Source organism: Somniosus microcephalus, unplaced genomic scaffold (genome assembly GCF_052327205.1).
Source record: "Somniosus microcephalus isolate GS21.2 unplaced genomic scaffold, FLI_Smic_1.0 unresolved_chr4, whole genome shotgun sequence".
In the NCBI taxonomy this organism is placed as follows: Eukaryota; Metazoa; Chordata; class Chondrichthyes; order Squaliformes; family Somniosidae; genus Somniosus; species Somniosus microcephalus.
The window spans coordinates 38,296,231-38,320,776 of NW_028225182.1; the positions used below are offsets into that span (position 1 = coordinate 38,296,231).

Below are 24,546 nucleotides of genomic sequence, written 5' to 3' on the forward strand. Positions count from 1 at the left end.
CAGGACCCGGATGCCAACCAGCACTACACCACGTGATGACCATAACGGCACGTGACTCCCCCCTTCCGGCCGGCAGGCAGGACCCGGATGCGAAGGAGAGAGAGAGCGAGAGAGCGAGAGACAATTTCGTGACCGGTGGGCGCCGCGGGGACTGGAGTGCATAATAGGTCCAAATGACCAAATTTTAATTTAATTTCTGATTTGAGTTTTTTAAAAGTTACTGGTTTTTTTAGTTATATTTGTTTTTTGATTTGATTGATTTAACACAAGAGGAGAGAGCGACGCACCACGTGACTGCTCCTCTCTCTATCCCCGCCCCCCTCGGCGACCAGCAGAACCCGGATGCGGGCCAGCACCCCCCCCCACGTGACTCCCCCTCCCCCAGCCCAGATGGTGGCTCCTTGCTGCCCAGGGGAGGGGGGTGGCGGCCGTTTCCTGGGCGGCGGGCACACACGCCGTCGCTGCGCAGCCAGCATCCGCAGGGCAACCCAGCCCCCGTCGCCTGCCCCTGTCCTCACCCTCGCCTCCCAGCACACAGATCCAGCGCTCAAGCTGCACCCTCCGGGGCAGCGCCGAGGGAGCGTCGCGCCATCCGAGCCGCCATCTCTCAGGTGGACGTAAAAGATCCCACGGGCACTATTTCGAAGAAACGCAGGGGAGTTCTCCCCGGTGCCCTGGGGCCGAAATTTATCCCTCAACGAACATCACTCTTATCTGGGTCATTATCACATGGATGTTTCTGGGAGCTTGCTGTGCGCAAATTGGCTGCCGCGTTTCCTTTATTTTAGGAACTCGCTGCCTGAAAGGGTGGTCGAGGCAGAAACCCTCATCGCATTTAAAAAGTACTTGGCTATGCACTTGAAATGCCGTGACCTACACGGCTACGGACCAAGAGCTGGAAAGTGGGATTAGATTGGAGAGCTCTTTTTCGGCCGGCACGGACAGGGTGGGCCGAATGGCCTCCTGTGCCGTAAACTTCTATGATCACAACAGCGTATACACTTCAAAAGTACTTCATTGGCTGTAAAGCGATTTTGGGACATCCTAAGATCGTGATAGGTGCTGTATATAGATGCAAGTCTTCCTTCTGTCCTGTAAGATTCTATAAGAATGGTCTTTGGGGGACTTTTGACAGGAGGGGGGCAGGTGACAAGATGGAGGTGCTGGCGGGGGAAAGCCCAGAGGACGGGAGCTGATTCTTTTTTCCCCTCCTTAGCCTTGAGGCGCTGAGGATAATTACACCACACACTGCCTCGCCAGGTGAGATCAGTTAACGCAGCACAGGCCAGTTATCGAACCCGGGGCCCTTACCGCCAGCGTAGACAAGTTAGGAAACACTTCTTTGCACAAAGGGTGGTGGAAGTGTGGCGCTCTCTCCCGTATCAAGTGTAGATGCAAGCTCAATTAATCATTTTAAATCTGTGAGTGACAGATTTTTGCTAGCCAAGGGTATTAAGGGATATGGAGCCAAGGCAGGTAAATGGAGTTGGGATACAGATCAGCCATTGAATGGCGGAACAGGCTCGAGTGGCTGAATGGCCTCCTCCTGTTCCTATGCTCAAGCCAATAGGAGGGAGACGAGTGCCAGAATATCTTTGAAAGATTAATAAAATGTAAATTATATAAGCTTAGAAGATGCTGAAAATGAATTGCAGGTCCATCAGGATCTGAGAATGGAATAGACAGGTTAACACTTCGGATTAAGAAACATCCTTTACTCAAAACACTAAGGGTCCGCTTTGGTAATCCTAACCTCGCTGCCCCCTGACCGACTTGCTGTGCATTCCAATCATTTTCTATTTCCGTTTCAGATTTCCAGTTTTTTTTTAAATCCAGCAATTTAATGTAAAATTGAACAAAAATGTTTCTTTTATTTAACATCTGCAGATTTTATATACTTAAATATACTTTTATTGACTGATTAAGATTTTGTACACCTCGGGCTCGCAAAACCAGAAGATAATCACAATGATACATGGGGTTCCGTGGCAAAGACCATTTCTCTGCAGTTTGTAGGTAATTCTGCCCCTTCTCCTTAACGCACATTCCCAAGTATCCCAGGCCCCTGCCTCCACAGGGCAGCCGAACATGCTCTCAGGCACCCAGTGAATCTCCTCCTTTCAGCCATTCGGTGAAAGAAATTAGTGCAGGCAGACTGCAGGCACGAACACAAACACGGCCAACTAATGGTGCAGAGTGTTAGTGTCCTGAGGCCGCATTTAGTGACGCCACTATTCACGGCTAGAATGGAGATGATTGGGTAATTACTCCTGTCATTCACGCCTGGAGACTGCACCGCCGAAAGTGACTGGGATTGATTTTCCGCACATGAATTCGTATTATGTAACTATCCTCCACTCACTGCACTGTGCTGGAGAAATCAGCCTGTTTATTTCGGGAGACTTTGTTGAAGTTTTGGTCATGAGTTCTGTTTGCTGTAGTTCGTAGAGACTCTTTAAATAGATTCTGTGGACTGTTTGCTGTAGTGTGCTGTTGAAATAGACTCTGGACTGTTTGCTGCAGTGCGCTGTTTAAATAAACTCTATGGATGTTTGCTGTTGTGCGCTGTTTAAATGGACTCTATGGACTGTTTGCTGTAGTGTGCGTTTAAATAGATTCTATGGACTGTTTGCTGTAGTGTGCGTTTAAATAGACTGTGGATGTTTGCTGTTGTGCGCTGTTTAAATAGACTCTGTGGACTGTTTGCTGTTTTGCGCTGTTTAAATAGACTCTGGACTGTTTGCTGTAGTGCACAGTTTAAATAGACTCCGTGGACTTTTTGCTGTAGTGCACGGTTTAAATAGACTCTGGACTGTTTGCTGTAGTGCACGGTTTAAATAGACTCTGGACTGTTTGCTGTAGTGCACGGTTTAAATAGACTCTGGACTGTTTGCTGTAGTGCACGGTTTAAATAGACTCTGGACTGTTTGCTGTAGTGCCCTGTTCAAATAGACTCTGGACTGTTTGCTGTAGTGCACGGTTTAAATAGACTCCGTGGACTTTTTGCTGTAGTGCACGGTTTAAATAGACTCTGGACTGTTTGCTGCAGTGCACGGTTTAAATAGACTCTGGACTGTTTGCTGTAGTGCACGGTTTAAATAGACTCCATGGACTTTTTGCTGTAGTGCACGGTTTAAATAGACTCCATGGACTTTTTGCTGTTTTGCATGGTTTAAATAGACACTGTGGACTGTTTGCTGTAGTGCACGGTTTAAATAGACTCGGTGGACTTTTTGCTGTTTTGCATGGTTTAAATAGACACTGTGGACTGTTTGCTGTAGTGCACGGTTTAAATAGACTCCGTGGACTTTTTGCTGTAGTGCACGGTTTAAATAGACTCTGGACTGTTTGCTGTAGTGCACGGCTTAAATAGACTCTGGACTGTTTGCTGTAGTGCACGGTCTAAATAGACTCTGGACTGTTTGCTGTAGTGCACGGTCTAAATAGACTCTGGACTGTTTGCTGTAGTGCGCGGTTTAAATAGACACTGGACCGTTTGCTGTAGTGCGCTGCTTAAATAGACTCTGTGGACTGTTTGCTGTAGTGGGCGGTTTAAATAGACTCCGTGGACTGTTTGCTGTAGTGCATGGTTTAAATAGACTCTATAGACTGTTTGCTGTAGTGCGCAGTTTAAATAGACTCTGGACTGTTTGCTGTAGTGCACAGTTTAAATAGACTCTGTTTGGTGAGTAAACAGACTTTGTTTGCTGTAAAATAGACTGTTGGCTATGAGTCCTGCCGTAAATCCCGCCCTGTCTCCAACTCATTGGCCGAGACAGTGGTTCTGACACCCTGCGTCACCACATGCCTTGCTTTTACACCTCCCCCCCTCTGCACACTGACTCAAGGAAGTAATTAACAGCAAGCCTCTTCCTCCTCTTTCCCCACCCCCCGCAAGGCATGCTTGGAGAATCGACGCAGAAACAGAATTTAAACAATAAACAGCTGTGCTAATCCAAGACAGCTGCAAGAAAGAAGTCAATTAATAATAAAAAAAGTTTTTTAAAAAATGAGCTGGAATTGCAAATCACGCTAACCACCAGCTGACAGCAACAACAATTGCAGGAGCCTTCAGCAATAAAAAAATAACGACCAGTGTCCTCAATACCCACAACGGAAAGGGAAACATTTGCAGGGCTAACGGGAATGAGCAGGTGGGGAGTGGGGCTAATTGGAGCGCTCTTGCAAAGAGCCAGCACAGGCAGGACGGGCCGACTGGCCTCCTCCTGTGCTGTACGGTTCCATCAGCCCCGCTCACAGCTCATTCCCCAGCAAGCCGGACACCCGTTTCACACTGGCATCAGTTGGAACCGATGTCCCGCACACACCGGAACGTTGGGAATTAGCGTGCAGGCCAATCCCGACCCACGCTAGCATTTCCATTCCAAGCTCCCGCCTTTCCGAGCTGGGTGTTTCCCACCCATTGGGAATAAAGTGGCTCCTTACAAAGTGGGCGGACCGTCACGCTCCTGACTTCTACCTTGTAGGTCCTGGAAAGGCTTTGGCGGGGAGTCAAGAGGTGAACCACTCACCGCAGAATAGGCAGCCTCTGACCTGTTCCAGTAGCTACGGCATTTATGTGGCTGGTCCAGTTGGGTTCCTGGCCAATGGCGAACTCCAGGATGCTGATGGTAGGCTATTCGGTGATAGCAATGCTACTGAACGTCAATGGGAGGTGCTTAGAATCTCTCTTGTTGGAGATGGTCATTGCCTGGCACTTGTGTGGTGCGATTGTTACCTGCCACTTATCAGCCCAAGCCTGAATGTCGTCCAGGTCTTGTTGCATGTGGGCACGGACTGCTTCATTATCTGAGGAGTTGTGCATGGCACTGAACACTGTGCAGTCATCAGCGAACATCCCCATTTCTGACCTTATGTTGGGGGGAAGGTCATTGATGAAGCAGCTGAAGATGGTTGGGCCGAGGACACTGCCCTGAGGAACTCCTGCAGCGATGTCCTAGGACTGAGATGATTGGCCTTCAATCACCACAACCATCTTCCTTTGTGCCAGGGATGACTCCAGCCAGTGGAGAGTTCCCCCCCGCCCCCCGCCCGCCCTGATACCCATTGAATTCAAATGGTACAGGAAACTTTCGATTTACCGGCACCTAAATAACCGGAAATCTCGGTTAACTGGCAAAATTCAGGAGTAGGTTCAGGTAACTTAGTGTTAGGGGGATTAAATACGTGGGGTTACGGTGATCGGGTGGGATATGTGTCGGTGCAGGCTCGATGGGCCGAAATGGCCTCTATCTGCACTGTGGGGTTTCTGTGATTCTGTGATTACTTGCCTTCCTCCATTTGTTGCTGTGCAAGGGTGTGGCTGCAGCTGTTGCTAAGCTACAGAGACGCTTGCAACTTGTGGCCATTGTTCTGAACCTGTTGCTAAGCAACAGGGTTTGTTGCTTTATACGGAGCTCTCAGCTCCGTATCTTTTACTATAGCTTTCGGTTATCCGGAATTTTTGATGAACCGGCACCACGTCGGTCCCGTCCGTGCCGGATAAAAGAAAGTTTCCTGTATGTGTTTTAGCTGTGCTTTCTGCAATGGGTTCAGAGAGGTTCCAAGGACCGGGGCTCTTGCAATATTGTTTTAGGGAGGTAACAGTGTCACCTGGTGGAGAAGCGAAGAACAGCAGGCATTACAACAACAACTCACAACTAAATAGCACCTTTAACAGATAACGTCCCAAGGCACTTCACAGAGGTGTAATCAGAAATAAAGGAACATGAGCGAAAGCAGGAGATATCAGCTGGGGGGCGATCAAAAGCTCGGTCAAAGAGCTGGGTTTTAAGGAGGGTCTTAAAAGGTGCAGAGGTGGCGGGCCACCGGGATAGAATTCCAGAGCCTGGGGCCGAGACGGCTGAAGGCACGGCCGCCAGTGGTGGGGCGGAGGGAGGGGGAGGGGGAGGGTACCCCAGAGGCCAGAGTTGGAGGAATGGAGAGTTCGAGGGGCGGAGGGCCAGGCAGGACTATAGAACTGGGAGAGGTCACAGAGACAGGGCGAGGCGAAGCCATGTAGAGGGTTAGGCCAACGGTCGCAGGAGTGTGAAACTGTCCAAAGCTGATCTACAGATCCACTACAACGCGCTTGTCTGTGGCTTTTGGGCAACTGCTCCTGTGAATGAGGGGATGCAGTAACGCTCAGGCAACATGCAGATCGGGGTGGGTGGGGGGGAGGGGGTTGTGAGCGGGACTCCAGGACCCGCTAAGCTCTGCATTCCGCCGCCCTTCAGTTGTCCTTGGCGCCTTCGTTCGGGATCAGCGTGATGTTCTGAGCCAGGTCCTCCTGCTTTGCCGAGCTTCCCCTGGTGGACGTCCCCTTCACGCAGCTCTCAACGGCCGCCTTCAGCTGCGGAGGAAGCAAAGGAAAGTTGGAGCAAGCGACGAGGCTGCCTGACACGTGCTGTCGTCACCAGGACCAGGGCATCAGGCCGCGCCATGGTGCCAGGGTGAAACTTGAACTAAGAGAAACACCCAGCTGCACAATCCTGGGTCCTGCCCCTCCAAACTTGGGTTGTATTTGGAGAAAATATATTAAGCTGTGTGACACTGGGTACAGTACTGGTGGGGACAGGTCTGTCCCTGTATAACACTGGGGTACAGTACTGGTGGGTACAGGTCTATCACTGTATAACACTGGGGTACAGTACTGGTGGGTACAGGTCTGTCACTGTATAACACTGGGGTACAGTACTGGTGGGTACAGGTCTGTCGCTGTATAACACTGGGGTACAGTACTGGTGGGTACAGGTCTGTCGCTGTATAACACTGGGGTACAGTACTGGTGGGTACAGGTCTGTCACTGTATAACACTGGGGTACAGTACTGGTGGGTACAGGTCTTTCACTGTATAACACTGGGGTACAGTACTGGAGGGTACAGGTCTGTCACTATAACACTGGGGTACAGTACTGGTGGGTACAGGTCTGTCACTGTATAACACTGGGGTACAGTACTGGTGGGTACAGGTCTGTCACTGTATAACACTGGGGTACAGTACTGGTGGGTACGGGTCTGTCGCTGTATAACGCTGGGGTACAGTACTGGTGGGTACAGGTCTGTCACTGTATAACACTGGGGTATAGTACTGGTGGGTACAGGTCTGTCACTGTATAACACTGGGGTACAGTACTGGTGGGTACAGGTCTGTCACTATAACACTGGGGTACAGTACTGTTGGGTACAGGTCTGTCACTGTATAACACTGGGGTACAGTACTGGTTGGTACAGGTCTGTCACTGTATAACACTGGGGTACAGTACTGGTGGGTACAGGTCTGTCACTGTATAACACTGGGGTACAGTACTGGTGGATACAGGTCTGTCGCTGTACAACACGGGTACAGTACTGGTGGGTACAGGTCTGTCACTGTATAACACGGGTACAGTACTGGTGGGTACAGTTCTGTCACTGTATAACACTGGGGTACAGTTCTGGTGGGGTCAGGTCTGTCACTGTATAACACTGGGGTACAGTACTGGTGGGTACAGGTCTGTCACTGTATAACACTGGGGTACAGTACTGGTGGGTACAGGTCTGTCACTGTATAACACTGGGGTACAGTACTGGTGGGTACAGGTCTGTCGCTGTATAACACTGGGGTACAGTACTGGTGGGTACGGGTCTGTCGCTGTATAACACTGGGGTACAGTACTGGTGGGTACAGGTCTGTCACTGTATAACACTAGGGTACACTACTGGGGGGTACAGGTCTATCACTATAACACTGGGGTACAGTACTGGTGGGTACAGGTCTGTCACTGTATAACACTGGGGTACAGTACTGGTGGGTGCAGGTCTGTCACTGTATAACACTGGGGTACAGTACTGGTGGGTACAGGACTGTCACTGTCTAACACTGGGGTATAGCACTGGTGGGTACAGGTCTGTCACTTTATAACACTGGGGTACAGCACTGGTGGGTACAGGTCTGTCACTGTATAACACTGGGGTACGGGACTGGTGGGTACAGGTTTGTCGCTGTATGACACTGGGGTACAGTAAAACATAGAAACATAGAAGATAGGAGCAGGAGTATGCCATTCGGCCCCTCGAGTCTGCTCCGCCATTCAATGAGATCATGGCTGATCATCCAAATTCAGTACCCTGTCCCTGCCTTCTCCCCATATCCCTTGATCCCTTTAGCCTTAAGAAATATATCCAAATCCTTCTTGAATATATTTAATGAATTGGCCTCCACTGCCTTCTGTGGTAGAGAATTCCACAGGTTCACTACTCTCTGGGTGAAGAAATTCCTCCTCATCTCTGTCCTAAATGGCTTACCCCTTATCCTTAGACTGTGACCCCTGGTTCTGGACTCCCCGGCCATCGGGAACATCCTTCCTGCATCCAGTCTGTCCAGTCCTGTTAGAGTTTTATAAGTTTCAATGAGATCCCCTCTCATTCTTCTAAACTCCAGCGAGTATAAGCTCAATCGACCCAATCTCTCCTCATACGTCATTCTTGCCATCCCAGGTATCAGTCTGGTGAATCTTCGCTGCACTCCCTCCATGGCAAGAACATCCTTCCTCAGATAAGGCGACTAAAACTGCACACAATACTCAAGGTGTGGTCTCACCAAGGCCCTGTACAACTGCAGCAAAACATCCTTGTTCTTGTACTCGAACCCTCTCGCTACGAAGGCCAACATACCATTTGCCTTCTTAACCGCCTGCTGCACCTGCATGCTTACCTTCAGCGACTTGTGCACAAGGAAACCCAGGTCTCGTTGCACTTCCCTTCTCCCAATCTATTGCCGTTCAGATAATAATCTGCCTTCCTGTTTTTGCCACCAAAGTGGATAAACTTGCATTTGTCCACATTATACTGCATCTGCCATGCTTCTGCCCAATCACCCAACCTGTCCAAATCATACTGGACTTTCTCTGCATCCTCCTCACAGCACACACGTCCACCCAGCTTTGTGTCGTCTGCAAACTTGGAGGTATTACATCTAGTTCTCTCGTCTAGATCATTTATATATATTGTGAATAGCTGGGGTCCTAGGACCGATCCCTGTGGTACCCCACTAGTCACTGCCTGCCACTCGGAAAAAGAGCCGTTTATTCCAACTCTTTGCTTCCTGTCTGCCAACCAGTTCTTTATCCAAGTCAGTATCTTGCCCCCAATCCCATGTGCCTTAACTTTACACGCTAATCTCTTATGCGGGACCTTATCGAAAGCCTTCTGAAAGTCCAAATACACCACATCCACTGGTTCTCCCTTATCTATTCTACTAGTTACATCCTCAAAAAATTCTAGTAGATTAGTCAAGCACGATTTACCTTTTGTAAATCTATGTTGACTTTGTCCGATCCTGTCACTGTTTTCCAAGTGCTCTGCTATTACATCTTTTATAATGGACTCTAGCATTTTCCCCACTACTGATGTCAGGCTTATCGGTCTATAATTCCCCGTTTTCTCTCTACCACCTTTTTTGAATAGTGGGGTAACATTAGCTATCCTCCAATCCATGGGAACTGTTCCAGAGTCTATAGAATTTTGGAAGATGACCAGCAATGCATCTACTATTTCTAGGGCCACTTCCTTAAGTACCCTGGGATGCAGATTATCAGGCCCTGGGGATTTATCAGCCTTCAATCCCGTCAATTTCCCTAACACCATTTCCCTACAAATACTGATTTCTTTCAGTTCCTCCCTCTCATTAGACCCTATGTTCCCCGACATCTCTGGGAGGTTATTTGTGTCCTCCTTTGTGAAGACAGAACCAAAGTATGTATTTAATTGGCTTGCCATTTCTTTGTTCCCTATTATAAATTCCCCTGATTCTGTCTGCAAGGGACCTACGCTTGACTTCACCAATCTTTTTCTCTTCACATATCTATAAAAGCTTTTACAGTCAGTTTTTATGTTTCCTGAAAGCTTACTCTCATACTCTATTTTCTCCCTCTTAATTAATCCCTTTGTCCTCTTTTGCTAAATCCTAAACTGCTCCCAATCCTCAGGTTTACTGCTTTTTCTGGCCAATTTATATGTCCTCTCCTTGGACGTTATGCTATCCCTAATTTCCCTTGTTAGCCACGGTTGAGTCACCTTTTTTGTTTTATTTTTATGCCAAACAGGGATGAACAAATTCTGTAGTTCATCCATGCGATCTTTGAATGTTTGCCATTGCCTACCCACCGTCAACCCTTTGAGTAACATTCCCCAATCAATCCTACCCAACTCGCGCCTCATACCATCGTAGTTTCCTTTATTTAAATTCAGGACCCTAGTATCTGAGTCAACTACTTCACTCTCCATCTTAATGAAGAATTCTATCATATTATGATAGCTCTGACCCAAGGGACCTCACACAACAAGATTGCTAAATAATCCTTTCTCATTACATAATACCCAGTCTAACATGGCCTGATCTCTCGTTGGTTCCTTGACATATTGGTCCAGGAAACCATCTCGTATACACTCCAGGAATTCCTCCTCCACAGTATTGTTACTAATTTGGTTAGCCCAATCTATATGTAGTTTAAAGTCACCAATGATAACTGCTGTGCCCTTATTGCACGCGTCTCTAATTTCCCGTTTAATGCCATCCCCAACCTCCGCATTACTGTTTGGAGGTCTGTATACCACTCCCACTAACGTTTTCTGCCCCTTGGTATTTCTCAGTTCTACCCATACAGATTCCACATCATCAGAGCTAATATCCTTCCTTTCAATTGTGTTAATCCCCTCTTTAACCAGCAATGCTACCCCACCCCCTTTTCCTTTTTGCCTATCTTTCCTGAATATTGAATACCCCTGGATGTTGAGTTCCCAGCCTTGGTCACCCTGGATCCATGTTTCCGTAATCCCAATCATATCATATCCGTTTACCTCTATTTGCGCAGCTAATTCATCCACCTTATTACGAATGCTCCTCGCATTAAGACACAAGGCCTTCAGGCTTGTTTTTTTAACACTCTTACACCTTTTTAAATTATTATTTACTGTGGCCATGTTTGATTTAAACCCCTGATTTCTCTGACTGCCACTTTTGCTTTTCTCCTTCCTGTCTTTTGCTTCTATCCTTGTTTCCCTTTCCTCTGTCTCCCTGCTCAGGTTCCCAACCCCCTGCCATTTTAGTTTAAACCTTCCCCCAGAGCACAAGCAAACACTCCCCCTAGGACATCGGTCCCGGTCCTGCCCAGGTGCAAACTGTCCGTTTAGTACTGGTCCGACCTCCCCCAGAACCGGTTCCAATGTCCCAGGAATTTGAATCCCTCCCCCTTGCACCATTCCTCTAGCCACGTATTCATCATAAATATCCTTCTATTTCTACTCTGATGGTTACAGGTCTGTCACTGTATAACACTGGGGTACAGTACTGGTGGGTACAGGTCTGTCACTGTATAACACTGGGGTACAGTACTGGTGGGTACAGGTCTGTCACTGTATAACACTGGGGTACAGTACTGGTGGGTACAGGTTTGTCCCTGTATAACACTGGTGTACAGTACTGGTGGGTACAGGACTGTCACTGTGTAACACTGGGGTACAGTACTGGTGGTTACAGGTCTGTCACTGTATAACACTGGGGTACAGTACTGGTGGGTACAGGTCTGTCACTGTATAACACTGGGGTACAGTACTGGTGGGTACAGGTCTGTCACTGTATAACACTGGGGTACAGTACTGGTGGGTACAGGTCTGTCACTATAACACTGGGGTACAGTACTGGAGGGTACAGGTCTGTCACTGTATAACACTGGGGTACAGTACTGGTGGGTACAGGTCTGTCACTGTATAACACTGGGGTACAGTACTGGTGGGTACAGGTCTGTCACTGTATAACACTGGGGTACAGTACTGGTGGGGACAGGTCTGTCTGCGGGGTGTACTATAATGTACACGGACACAGAGGAAGAGTCGGGCAAAGGCCATCTGACCCACTAATGCGCCCCCCTCCTGTACTCTAATGTCCCAGTCTGGTACTAATAGGCTAAAGAAACGTCTAATACTGAGATTAGTTTTTAGGTTTGCTGGTCAGGTACTGTACGTACTGATCCCAGGCTCGAGTAATATCTCTGCACAGGGAGTTCCCGCCCGCAGTGTGGGGGAGTGGGGCAGTGCAGCCCGAAGAACACTCACTCCTCTGCCATGTAATTAAACCTGATTAACTGGCCACAATGTCACTTAGACATCGTCAAACCCACCGCCCGCCGCTGCCTAGGTTCCTTTTTTGAATTTTTGTGTGAACTTTTACTCCAAATCAAGGCACCCAGCCCTTAAGCATTCCCAGGACTGGTGTAGATGCGGAGTAATGCGTCCTCTACTCTGGTCTGTAGCTGTGCCTCAGCCCCAACCCCTGAAATCCTAGCCCATTGCTCACGTTAAGTGTCCTTCTGCAGGCTTCCTTTGTCCTCCCCGAACACATTTCACTTCGCACCTTTACAGTCAGGAGGGAGAGAAGGCGTTTGTCCCATCAGTCAGGCTTGATTTGGACTGAACGGACTTAGCGTTCTAAGTGATGCCAGGCGTCAGCTGCGGCTCACTGGGTGGCACTCTCTCTCGCCTCTGAGCCAGAAGGTCGTGGGTTCAAGTCCCACTTCAGAGACTTGAGCACAAAAATCCAGGCTGACACTCCCAGTGCCAGTACTGAGGGAGTGCCGCACTGTCAGAGGTGCCGTCTTTCGGATGAGACGTTAAACCGAGGCCCCATCTGCCCTCTCAGGTGGACGTAAAAGATCCCATGGCATCACATCACTAATACAGATGATCAGTTCATTGCTGTTTGCGGGAGCTTGCTGTGTGCAAATTGGCTGCTGCGTTTCCCACATTACAACAGTGACTGCTCTTCAAAAGTACTTCCATTGACTGTAAAGCGCTTTGGAGGTTCTGAGGTCGTGAATGCCACGTTCTGTCAAAATGCAAGTTACTTTCTTTTCTTGAATCGATATGATTTGAATCGGAACTTGTGGCAAAGTCACTGACGAATGCAGGATGCAGACTGCAGCGCTCCCCTTACCTCTTTCAGAGCAACTACACCGACAAGCCTTCCTGTGGAAGTCACATAGGCAATCCGCAGTCCAAGGAGATTGTAGAGGTCGTAGCACTGTAATTAAAGGAGTGTTTTTTTTAAAATAGTGAATTGTACAGAGCCAAACAGCGCCCTGTATTGAGTCTTGTGGCCGGCCTCTTTGACTATTCCTACGCTTACCTGGCCGGCCTCCCCCATCTTCCACCCTGCATGAACTTGAACCCGTCCCAATCTCTGCTGCCCCGTGTCCTAACTCGCACCGAGTCCCATTCACCCATCTGTGCTCGCTGACCTACATTGGCTCCCAGTCCGGCCACGCCTCGATTTGAAAATTCTCATCCTTGTTTTCAAATCCCACCACGGCCTCGCCCCCTCCTCCCTATCTCTGTAATGTCCTCCAGCTGCACAACCTCCCGAGATCTCTGCGCTCCTCCAATTCTGGCCTCTTGCCCATCCCCGATGTTAATCGCTCCACCATTGGCGGCCGTGCCTTCAGCTGTTGAGGCCCCAAGCTCTGGAATTCCCTCCCTAAACCTCTCCGCCTCTCTCTCTCCTCCTTTAAGACGCTCCTTAAAACCTACCTCTTTGACCAAGCTTTTGGTCACCTGTCCTAATCGCTCCTTATGCTGGCTCGGTGTCAAAGTTTTGCTTGATTAACGTTGCTGTGAAGCGCCTTGGGGACCTTATTACTACGTGAAAGGCGCTATATAAATGCAAGTTATTGTTGTAGCAGGTTAATTTGTGATGTACCCTGACAAACACACCCCTCACTTCATCCACCAATCACGGTGAGACCACCGATCAGTCGATGAGCCCTGTGCCAGCCGACTGGTTAAAGTGGCTGTTGAGTCTCGGTTGATGGAGTTGCCTCTTTTAATTAAAACGATAAGGGGTTGCCCCAGTCTCATCGAATGGAAAACTTCAAACACTAATAAAAAAACTGAAACAAAAACAAAGGAAACACAACTTAAATAGTATCATTTTCCCTCTCCACCAAATCTCTCCGGTTGCGGAAAGCATCAAGCCTACCGACGGGCACCTCGCACTCCTTCTCTTCTCCAGGGTTACCCGGGCGTGGACAAGGCTGCTGAAGAGAGGCGGGCAGCCAGAGCGACTGCCTCCCTCCCCCCCCATCCCCCGACCACTTTGGCCAGACCTGGGAGTAGACCCGCGAGGAGGTCCTCCGACTTGCCCGCACACCACCCCCCTCCCTCCGCACCGGGCGGCCCGATGATCAGGAGTGCGAGACTGAAGTTGAGGAGCAGCCCCCTTCAAATAGTGGGGCAGGGGCCTCAACCTCTCACACTCCGTGCTGATGTAAAACACGGATTCGTTCAGGAGGGAAAAAGTATACAGGCGGCCCGGGAGTCCATAAAAATCTATTTGACGGCTCAGTTGATGGTATGTGATTGCTCTCCCAGACTCCCGACCTCTTGTGAAGGAGCTGACAGCCAACCGGGCTGGTACCTCGCCAGAGTGGCTGATGCTCAGCCTGTACCAGACTGATTCCTGGGATGAGAGGGTTGTCCTATGAGGAGATTGAGTAGAATGGGTCTATACTCTCTGGAGTTTACAAGAATGAGAGGTGATCTCACTGAAACGTATAAAATTCTTAGCGGGCTTGACAAGGTCGATGCTGAGAGGCTGTTTCCCCTGGCTGGGGAGTCTAGAATCAGGGGGTCACAGGGGGAGAAATTCGGTTGCTTTGCGCCTCCCGTTAGCTCCCTAGGAGGGGTGCAAAGCAACTAGCGCCTGGGCGCCTCGCCAACACCTCCCGTGAAATTCAGCGGGAGGTTAGCGGCGGCGGTAACCGTCGGCGGCCCGCGGCGCTGCGCTGCCGGCGATGACGTCATTGCTGTGCGCAGCGCCCCGGCCGCAATCTTCGGTAGCGCCCCCTGACTTACCGCCGGAAGCTATGTCCGATGGGGTCAGGGGGGCCTTCCTGTGGCCGGGGTGGCGCTAATTAAAGTGTAGGGGCCGGGCGGCTATTTTGTTGCTGGCCACCTGCCTCCATTGCCGTCCCTGGCTGCCTGAGCAACCCCTCTCGAGTGCCGGGCTCTTTTGCTGGCACTCCGATCCCACTGGCCCAGCTGGACCCAGGTCGCGCTGCGCAAGGCCCCTCCCCTTTAAGAAGGGAAGGAAGGCCTGCAGTACTGCGGCGTGACATTCATTCAATGGGGTCTGTTCGCTTTCCAATTGGGAAGGCGGGGCTCCGCCAGGGTGGACGTGTCGGGCGGCCAATGGCGGGAGAGCAGGGCTGGGGCGTTTGGAGGCGGGGGTGTCATGTGTGATGGTACGTCCAGGAAGATGCCCAACCAGAGTTGGCCACCCGAGACTCGGCACTCACCGTTTTTGGACTCAGTTCCGCTCCAGGCTGCGATTCTGTTCATTGAGCCAGCAGGGGAACAAGACAATCAGATACGACAATACATGGTTGGAAGCCACTGTAAGACAAGGCCAAAGCCTTTACCTCGTACAGCGTTTCCTTCTCCACCAGTCTGAATGGGGCTGGGTCAATCACGCACTCATCCAGTTTGAGGATCTCCTGAAGTTGAGCATACTCCCAGTCTTCCACCTGCAGCAAGAAAAGATCAATAAATAATAGCTTATTTAAAAAATCAAAACGCAATCTTGGAGTCTGTAGTTTCATATCAGCGCTGGAGGGAATGGCCATGAATGGGCAGCAACGCATCACACCCTGGAGCACTAGTTCAAGCAGCTTATAAAAAACATTTTTGCTCATCAAAGTCAGTGCTGAGGAATGGTTCCCATTTTAGACGCGTCACAGGTTAGTTACAGTTCAGGTTAGATACAGCGTAAAACTCCCTCTACACTGTCCCATCAAATACTCCCAGGGCAGGTACAGCATGGGTTAGATACAGCGTAAAACTCCCTCAACACTGTCCCATCAAACACTCCCAGGGCAGGTACAGCATGGGTTAGATACAGAGCGAAGCTCCCTCTACACTGTCCCATCAAACACTCCCAGGGCAGGTACAGCACGGGTTAGATACAGAGTAAACCTCCCTCTACACTGTCCCATCAAACACTCCCAGGGCAGGTACAGCACGGGTTAGATACAGCGTAAAACTCCCTCTACACTGTCCCATCAAACACTCCCAGGGCAGGTACAGCACGGGTTAGATACAGAGTAAACCTCCCTCTACACTGTCCCATCAAACACTCCCAGAGCAGGTACAGCACGGGTTAGATACAGAGTAAAGCTCCCTCCACACTGTCCCATCAAACACTCCCAGGGCAGGTACAGCACGGGTTAGATACAGAGTAAAGCTCCCTCTACACTGTCCCATCAAACACTCCCAGGGCAGGTACAGCACGGGTTAGATACAGAGTAAAGCTCCCTCTACACTGTCCCATCAAACACTCCCAGGGCAGGTACAGCACGGGTTAGATACAGAGTAAAGCTCCCTCTACACTGTCCCATCAAACACTCCCAGGGCAGGCACAGCACGGGTTAGATGCCCAGAGTGAAGCTCCCTCTTTCCTCCCCATCACCCAACAACGTACCTGAGCCCACACCTCTAAACAGCTCATTCTACGCATCTGTATGACTCAGTTGGTCATTGGATGAACTCATTGAGTTAGTGTGGGATCGCCCCCACGAGTGAATGGCTTGCTGGCCCCTGCCATCTAGGCTCACGTGTAAAACTGCCCTGTCTGCGAGACGCCAGACGGCAGGTCGAACCAGTGGGGCAAAGTGCCTTCAGGAGAGAACTGGGAAAAAGAATATTCAGGCAGAAAGAGAAAGCAGCTTGTCGACAATGAATGAGCTGGCTGTTCTCAGCACTTCCATTGGATTGCTGCGATACGTAGCCGTACGTGTACAAGTCTTTGCGTCAGACAGTCAGTTCAACTCCTGTTATTAGGATATAACAGCAATGCAGGACATTACCTGCAAATCTTAAGCAAGTCCTTCATTCAGCTCATAAGAAAATTGTTACAGGACAAATAATGGGCCTCTTGTAAGCAGAGCCTCTTTGACATTAAGTTGGGTGCAGGATGACATAAATCACTAAAAGCTAGTGGGGAGGTACAAAAAAGTAATTAAAAAGGCTAATGGAATGTTGGTCTTCCTTTCACGGGGGTTGGAATAGAAAGGGGTGGAAGTGATGCTTCAAATGTACAAAGCTCTGGTCAGACCCCCCTGCGTTCAGTTCTGGGCCCCACACCTCAGGAAGGATATATCGGCCTTGGAGAAAGAAAGAAAGAAAGGCTTACATTTATATAAGGCAGGGAGAGCAGCACAGATTCACCAGAATGATACCAGGACTAAAAGGGTTAAATTAAGAGGGTAGGTTGTACAGACTAGGGCCTAGAAATTGGGTTGAGGCGCCAAAGTGGCGCCAAGTTCGCCTGGGCGCCGATTTTTGCGCAGCGTTCGGAGCCTTAACGAACGTCAGAAATTCAGCTTGAGTGCCCCAAGAGGGACACGGGGCGAGGCTCGAGGCGCTCCGCGTCCCTCTTAGGGCGCTGAAACTGAATATCGCAGCGCAACGTGCCGCAGCGTGCGCTGCGGTCCTGCAGGCCTTCCTCCCATTGTTAAGGGGGAGGGGCCTGCAACAGCGCGATCCCCGCTCGCGAGTGCCGGCAAAAGAGCCCAGCACCGAGGAGATGTGCCGGGCTCTCGGGAAACAGCTGGCAATGCCGCGGGGGGGGTCAGGAGGCCGGGGATGGAGGTGCTGGCAGGCGGCCGCCGAAAAAGGCGGCCGCCCCGCACCTCCACCTTAACTTGCGCCACTGCCGGCACAGCAAGGCCCCGTGAACCGGGCGGGGGTAGCGAACGGCACTACAGCGGCGTTCGCTACCAAATATCGCGATCGGGGCGCTAATGGGGCGCTGCGCACACCGATGACGTCATCGGTGGCGGCGCAGCGCAACCGGCTAACGCCACCATTAGCGCCCCCGCTGAATATCGCGGCAGGCGCGGCCAGTGGCGCTACAGCCACTGACTGCCCTCTTTAGGCGCTAATAGGTGGCGCTACATACCCAATTTCTCCCCCTAGGCTTGTCTTCCCTCGAGTATAGGAGATTAAGGGGTGATCTAATTGAGGTGTTTAAGATGATATGGTAGATGTAGAGAAGCTATTTCCTCTGGTGCGGTGGGGGGGAGCGGTCCAGAACAAGGGGGCGTAACCTTAAAATTAGAGCCAGGCCATTCAGAAGTGATGTCAGAAACATAGAAGATAGGAGCAGGAGTAGGCCATTCGGCCCCTCTAGTCTGCTCCGCCATTCAATGCGATCATGGCTGATCATCCAAGTTCAGTACCCGGTCCCTGCTTTCTCCCCATACCCCTTCATCCCTTTAGCCTTAAGAAATATATCCAACTCCTTCTTGAATATATTTAATGAATTGGCCTCTACTGCCTTCTGTGGTAGAGAATTCCACAGGTTCACCACTCTCTGGGTGAAGAAATTCCTTCTCATTTCTGTCCTAAAAGGCCTACCCCTTATCCTTAGACTGACCCCTGGTTCTCGATTCCCCGACCATCGGGAACATCCTCCCTGCATCTAGTCTGTCCAGTCCTGCCAGAATTTTATAAGTTTCAATGAGATCCCCTCTCATTCTTCTAAACTCCAGCGAGTACAAGCCCAATCGACCCAATCTCTCCTCATACGTCATTCCTGCCATCCCAGGTATCAGCCTGGTGAATCTTCGCTGAACTCCTTCCATGGCAAGAATATCCATAAGGCGACCAAAACTACACACAATACTCAAGATGTGGCCTCACCAAGGCCCTGTACAACTGCAGCAAGACATCCTTGTTCCTGTACTCAAACCCTCTCGCTATGAAGGCCAACATACCATTTGCCTTCTTAACCGCCTGTTGCACCTGCATGCTTACCTTCAGCGACTGGTGCACAAGGACACCCAGGTCTCGTTGCACTTCCCCTTCTCCCAATCTATTGCCATTCAGATAATAATCTGCCTTCCTGTTTTTGACATCAGGAAGCACTTCTTCACACAAAGGATAGCGGAAATCTGGAACGCCCGCCCCCAAAAAGCCGTGAGGCCAGGGGTCAATTGAAATTTTCAAAACTGAGAGTATTAAGGATTACAGCACCAAGGTGGGCAGATGGAGTTACGGTACAGATCAGCCACAATCTAATTGAATGGGCGAACAGGCTCGAGGGGCTGAATGGCCTCCTCCTGTTCCTATGACATACCTGAGGATGGGAGATTGGATCCGAGCAGATCCTCAATGCAGACTCCGAGGACTGGTGTTCTTCCCACTCAGCTCCCGATAACCCTAGCTAACCCCATCATGGGTAGGGTGGTCTTGGATAGGCCTATCAGTCTTCTGTGAGGGTAAGCTGTGTGATAGTCACTGGTTAAGCTCCAGCGATGCACTCGGGAGTCCCTAACTCTCAGCTCTTGCCTACCTATGTATAAATTATCGATTTTAAAATTCGCATCCTTGTTTTCAAATCCCTCCATGGTCTCGCCCCCCTCCCTACCTCTGTAATCTCCTCCAGCCCCACAACCCTCCCGAAATCTCTGCGCTCCTCTAAATCTGGCTTCTTGAGCATCCCTGATTTTAATCGCTCCACCATTGGCAGCCGTGCCTTCAGCTGCCGAGGCTCCAAGCTCTGGAATTTCCTCCCTAAACCTCTCTGCCTCTTTTTCTTCCTTTAAGACATTCCTTAAAACCTACCTCTTTGACCAATCGGCCCTAATTTTTCCTTATGTGGCTCGGTGTCAAATTTTGTCCGATAATCGCTCCTGTGAAGCGCCTTGGGACGTTTTACTACGTTAAAGGCGCCGTATAAATACAAGTTGTTGTTGTATAATTGCTCTTCAGTTTAGGTGCATGAAGTGTGTCCCTATGGGGAGAGTGTGTGTGCAATGCTGCACATCAAACAAACTGAATCTCTACCCGTGTGAATTTCACGGTACTTTTGCTCGGTGACTCTTTGATAGTTTTCCACGTGCGTCCGATACCTGGCTCTGATTCCAGCTCCTGTTGTTGCTGGAGACTAAGACACTGATGGTTGACATTAGGAAATTGGCTGAGCGGCAGGAGACAGGCGGTAGGGATAATGGGCAGGTACTCAAATTGGCAGGAGGTGACTAGCGGCGTCCCGCAGGGATCTGAGTTGGGGCCTCAACTATTCACAGTATTTATTAACGACATAGATGATGGCATAGAAAGTCATATATCCAAATTTGCCGATGACACAAAGATAGGCGGCATTGTAGACAGTGTAGTGGAAACATAACATTGCAAAGGGATATCGACAGATTAAGTGAATGGGCAAAACTGTGGCAAATGGATTTCAGTGTAGGCAAATGTGAGGTCATCCACTTTGGCTCTAAAAAGTATAGAACAGGGTACTTTCTAAATGGTGAAAGTCTAAAAACAGTGGAGGTCCAAAGAGACTTGGTGGGTCCAGGTACATAGATCATTAAAATGTCATGAACAGGTACAGAAAATAATCAAAAAGGCTAATGGGATGCTGGCCTTTAAATCTAGAGGACTAGAATACAAGGGGGTAGAAAACCCTGGTTAGACCACACCCGGAGTACTGTGAGCAGATCTGGGCATCACAGGATATTTCAGATTTCCAGCATCTGCAGTATTTTCTTTTTGTATTAGGAAGGATATATTGGGCTTGGAGGGAGTGCAGCGTAGGTTTACCAGAATGATACCCGGACTCCAAGGATTAAGTTACGAGGAGAGATTACACAAACTAGGGTTGTATTCCCTGGAATTTAGAAGGTTAAAGGGTGATCTGATCAAAGTTTTCAGGATATTAAGGGGAACAGAGAGGGTAGATAGAGAGAAACTGTTTCCGCTGGTTGGGGATTCTAGGACTAGGAATAACTGTTGGTCTCTAAAAATTAGAGCTAGGCTTTTCAGGAGTGAAATTAGGAAACACTTCTACACACAAAGGCTGGTAGAATTTTGGAACTCTCTTCCGCAAACGGCAATTGATGCCAGATCAATTGTTAATTTTAAATCGGAGATTGATAGCTTTTTGTTAACCAAAGGTATTAAAGGATGTGGGCCAAAGGCGGGTACATGGAGTTAGATCGTAGATCAGCCGTGATCTCATTGAATGGGGGAACAGGCTCGAGGGGCTGAACGGCCTCCTCCTGTTCCTATGTTCGTAGTGCAATGTATTTCCTTACGATTTATGACAACTTTTGCCTAGCGTCAGCCTTGGCTCGGCTGGTTAGCACTCTCCCCTCTGAGTCAGGAGGTGGTGGGACCAAATCCAACCCCAGGGCTTGAGCAAACAATCTCGGCTGCCATTTTAAGTGCCAGTACTGAGGAAGGCGCCGCACTGTCGGAGGGGCCGTCTTTCAGCTGAGACGTTAAACCGAGGCTCTCGTCTGCCCTCTCAAGTGGACGTAAAAGATCCCACGGGCACGATTGGAAAAAGAGCAGGACAGTTCTGGGCCAACAGTTGTCCCTCAACCAACTTCACCAAAAATAAAAATCAACTGGTCATTTATCTAATTTGAGGCTTGTGGGATCTTGCTATGCATAAAATTGGCTGCCAAGTTAGCCGACACAACAGCAAGTGCACTTCAAAAATATTAACTGGCTGTGAAGCGCTTTGGGATGTCCCGAGGTGGTGAGAGGTGCTACGTAAAAGCTAGTTCCTTCTTTACAACTCATAAAAAGCACCATTACCTCACTCGTGGTCATCGTGTCAAACACTTCCTCTCCGTCCTGGAATAGAAGTCAAAATCAAGAGTGTTTATTGGGACAATGAGTATCTTTGATTCATGCAATATGAGGTTCAGGGCCACGCACAACATTCCTTGCCTCTGCTTGGCAATGGGGTGTGTGGTTGGCAGTACAAACTGACTCGCCCAAAATGGAACTCGCTCCCCTATTATTCCCCTGGCTGAATGGTCATCCTGGAGAGCTTTGAGGATGGCATAAGAACATAAGAAATAGGAGCAGGAGTCGGCCATTTGGCTCTTCGAGCCTGCTCCGCCATTCAATAAGATCATGGCTGATCTTCAACCTCAGCTCCAACTTCCCGCCTGATCCCCATATCCCTTGATTCCCTAAGTATCCAAAAATCTATCGATCTCTGTCCTGAATATACTCAACGACTGAACCTTCACAGCCCTCTGGGGTAGAGAATTCCAAAGATTCACCACTCTCTGAGTGAAGAAATTCCTCCTCATCTCAGTCCTAAATGGCCGACCCCTTATTCTGAGACCCCTGGTTCTAGACTCCCCAGCCAGGGGGAAACATCTTCCGTGCATCTACCCCGTCAAGCCCGGTAAAGAATTTTGTATGTTTCAATGAGATCACCTCCCATTCTTCTAAACTCTAGAGAATGGCAGCTGTGCACATCTTTTTAAGCCTCGCACCGAGTCCCAACCCCATCACCCAGTCCAGGCATCATCGGGCAGTGCGGATCGCCTACCTTCCCCCCATCAATAACTCAATGGCCAGCGCTCCTTCTCAACCTCCCGAATCTGAAACACCCTGTCAGACGTAAATTAAAACCTCCTCCCTGCCTGAAACCAGAACTGTAGTTGGAGCGTCACGTTTAATTAACATCTGGGCTGATTACCAAGGTGTAACAGCGAAACCGCTTCTGCTTGTTTGACTTTGACGGGCGATTTTCTGGAACCATCTTGGCCTGTCAACAATGAGAGAAGAAACTTTAGAACGTCTTTTTTTTCCCCCTCTCCCTTATATTTTTTTTCACTTTTGCATTTTACTTTGTCTCTTTCCATCTCTTTTAAAGTGTGCCCTACTGCCCGGCTGAGAGGGTGGGTGGGGCAGAACTTGTCCCATCTCTAGCCAGCGTCGGGGAGTGACCAGCCTCTCGGAGGTGGGTGAGGGGGGGCCCCTCAGGGGCGGCTCACCCCTCGGAGTTCCCTCCTTGTCTCACTCGGAGGCCCTTCCTCCTGACAAATCGATGGAGCCTGGTAAGTCAACGAGCAGAAGATCTGCGTCCAACTTTACCGTGAGACGACACATGAAGCGTGGACATGCTGCAGCGGCACGTCAACCGCTGATGCGAGGATGTGAAGAGTCATCTCCTCATCTTATGTGATGATGAACCTGCGTGAGGTGTTAAGTCACAGCAGCAGGACTCTTTCACTTACTAGTTCTCGGGATGTGGGCGTCGCTGGCAAGGCCGGCATTTATTGCTCATCCATAACTACCCTCAGGAGGTGGCGATGGGCCTTTTTCTTGAACCGCTGAAGTCCTGCCTGTACATAAAATGCAGAGGATCCCTGACGTAAGAAAACTACTAGGCACTTGGTCAGAGTATTAACCAAGACTTTAATCAACTGTTTCACAACATGGAGGTCTAGTTGTCCTTCACTAGTTCCTGTTTACAAAATGTCCTGAGCAAGCTGGGCCCCTGCCCGAGTATTTATACTCTCCCTGGACAGCGCCACCAGCAGGCCGCCCAGTATTATTTCATAAGTCATTTCTACATGAATGGCAAGATTCATGTCATTCTTCCCGCCTGAAAGATTGGAAGTCTGGCGGCTTCTTTCTACCGAATTAATCGGACTAAGAATAGACGCAGTCGTTTGGATCTCCGTCGGTGGCCGGAAGCCACGTCTCCTCGGACTGTGTTTTGGTCCCTGGGTCGCTTAGTTCGTACCAGCGGGCTGGCAGAGTCCGTGTCGCCTTGATCGACCTGAGGGGGACTGGGGAGATCGTGGCTCCGGGTGCGTTTGGGTCTCTGCTGGTGGCTGTACCGCAAAGGGAAAAGACCTGATCGAGGCATTTGATCACTGTGGAAGTAAGCATATTGGGACAGGGGAAAGCAAAGGGAAAGCATGAATATTCGTCCACCATAGTAAGCAAGTAGGTGTTTCGCGTTGAGGAAGGCAGTGGCCCTTTAAAGTCAATGCTGAGTCGCTGCATAGACTGTGTAGCGTGTATGAGCGAGCCATCCGACGAACGGAAGAATTGCGGTTTTAATTCCGCGCAAATTCTACAAGTGGAACATGTTCTTCTCACATCTTCTGTAGAAAATGGGAGATTTTTAGATCGCACAAAGTGCAACATATGGGTAACGCCAGGATGGCATAAGTCAGTATGAAGATCCGCAAGAGTCGAAGTTGACATAGAAGAGCAGAATGCACGGGTGAGGGTATCCGGGGCCACATTCTCTTTGCTGGGTCGATAACGTATGGTGTATCCAAAGGCGGCCAATTCCATCCTCCAGAGTTGTATTTTGTTATTCTTGATCTTAGTGCGTTTCCGGTTATCCAGCATAAAGGCCACGGAGCACTGATCGGTTATAAGCGTGAAATGGTGACGAGCGAGAAAATGACTCCATTTACGTACTGCTTCGATGATAGCCGTAGCCTCCTTCTCAACAGGAGGATAATGGAGTTCGCTACCCTGCAAAGTTCTGGACAGAAATGCAACGGGTCGACCACCTTGATTCAAGGTAGCCGAGATCGCCACCTCCGATGCATTGCACTCGACGACGAAAGGGAGATTTTCATCGATGGAACGAAGCGTGGCTTTTTCCAGTTGTTGCTTGAGGAGGTTGAAAGCCGAAATAGCCGTTGTCTCCAACAGAAATGACTGCGCGTGAAG

The 24,546-nt window shown here is 49.6% G+C and overlaps 1 protein-coding gene across 1 annotated transcript in view; it reads right to left on the bottom strand.

Annotated features, from left to right (window-relative positions):
• Nucleotides 1-6,177: 6,177 nt before the first annotated feature.
• Nucleotides 6,178-24,546, bottom strand: part of LOC147090578 (chloride channel protein ClC-Kb-like) — a 151,758-nt gene continuing 133,389 nt past the window's right edge. The window contains exons 19-23 of the mRNA XM_085977326.1: nucleotides 22,544-22,612; nucleotides 21,643-21,681; nucleotides 15,453-15,557; nucleotides 12,971-13,057; nucleotides 6,178-6,352 (exon numbers count right to left, since the gene is read on the bottom strand). Of these exons, the coding sequence (XP_085833452.1) occupies nucleotides 6,233-6,352; nucleotides 12,971-13,057; nucleotides 15,453-15,557; nucleotides 21,643-21,681; nucleotides 22,544-22,612 (420 nt within the window). The 3' untranslated portion in view covers nucleotides 6,178-6,232. The remainder of the gene's footprint in view (nucleotides 6,353-12,970; nucleotides 13,058-15,452; nucleotides 15,558-21,642; nucleotides 21,682-22,543; nucleotides 22,613-24,546) is intronic.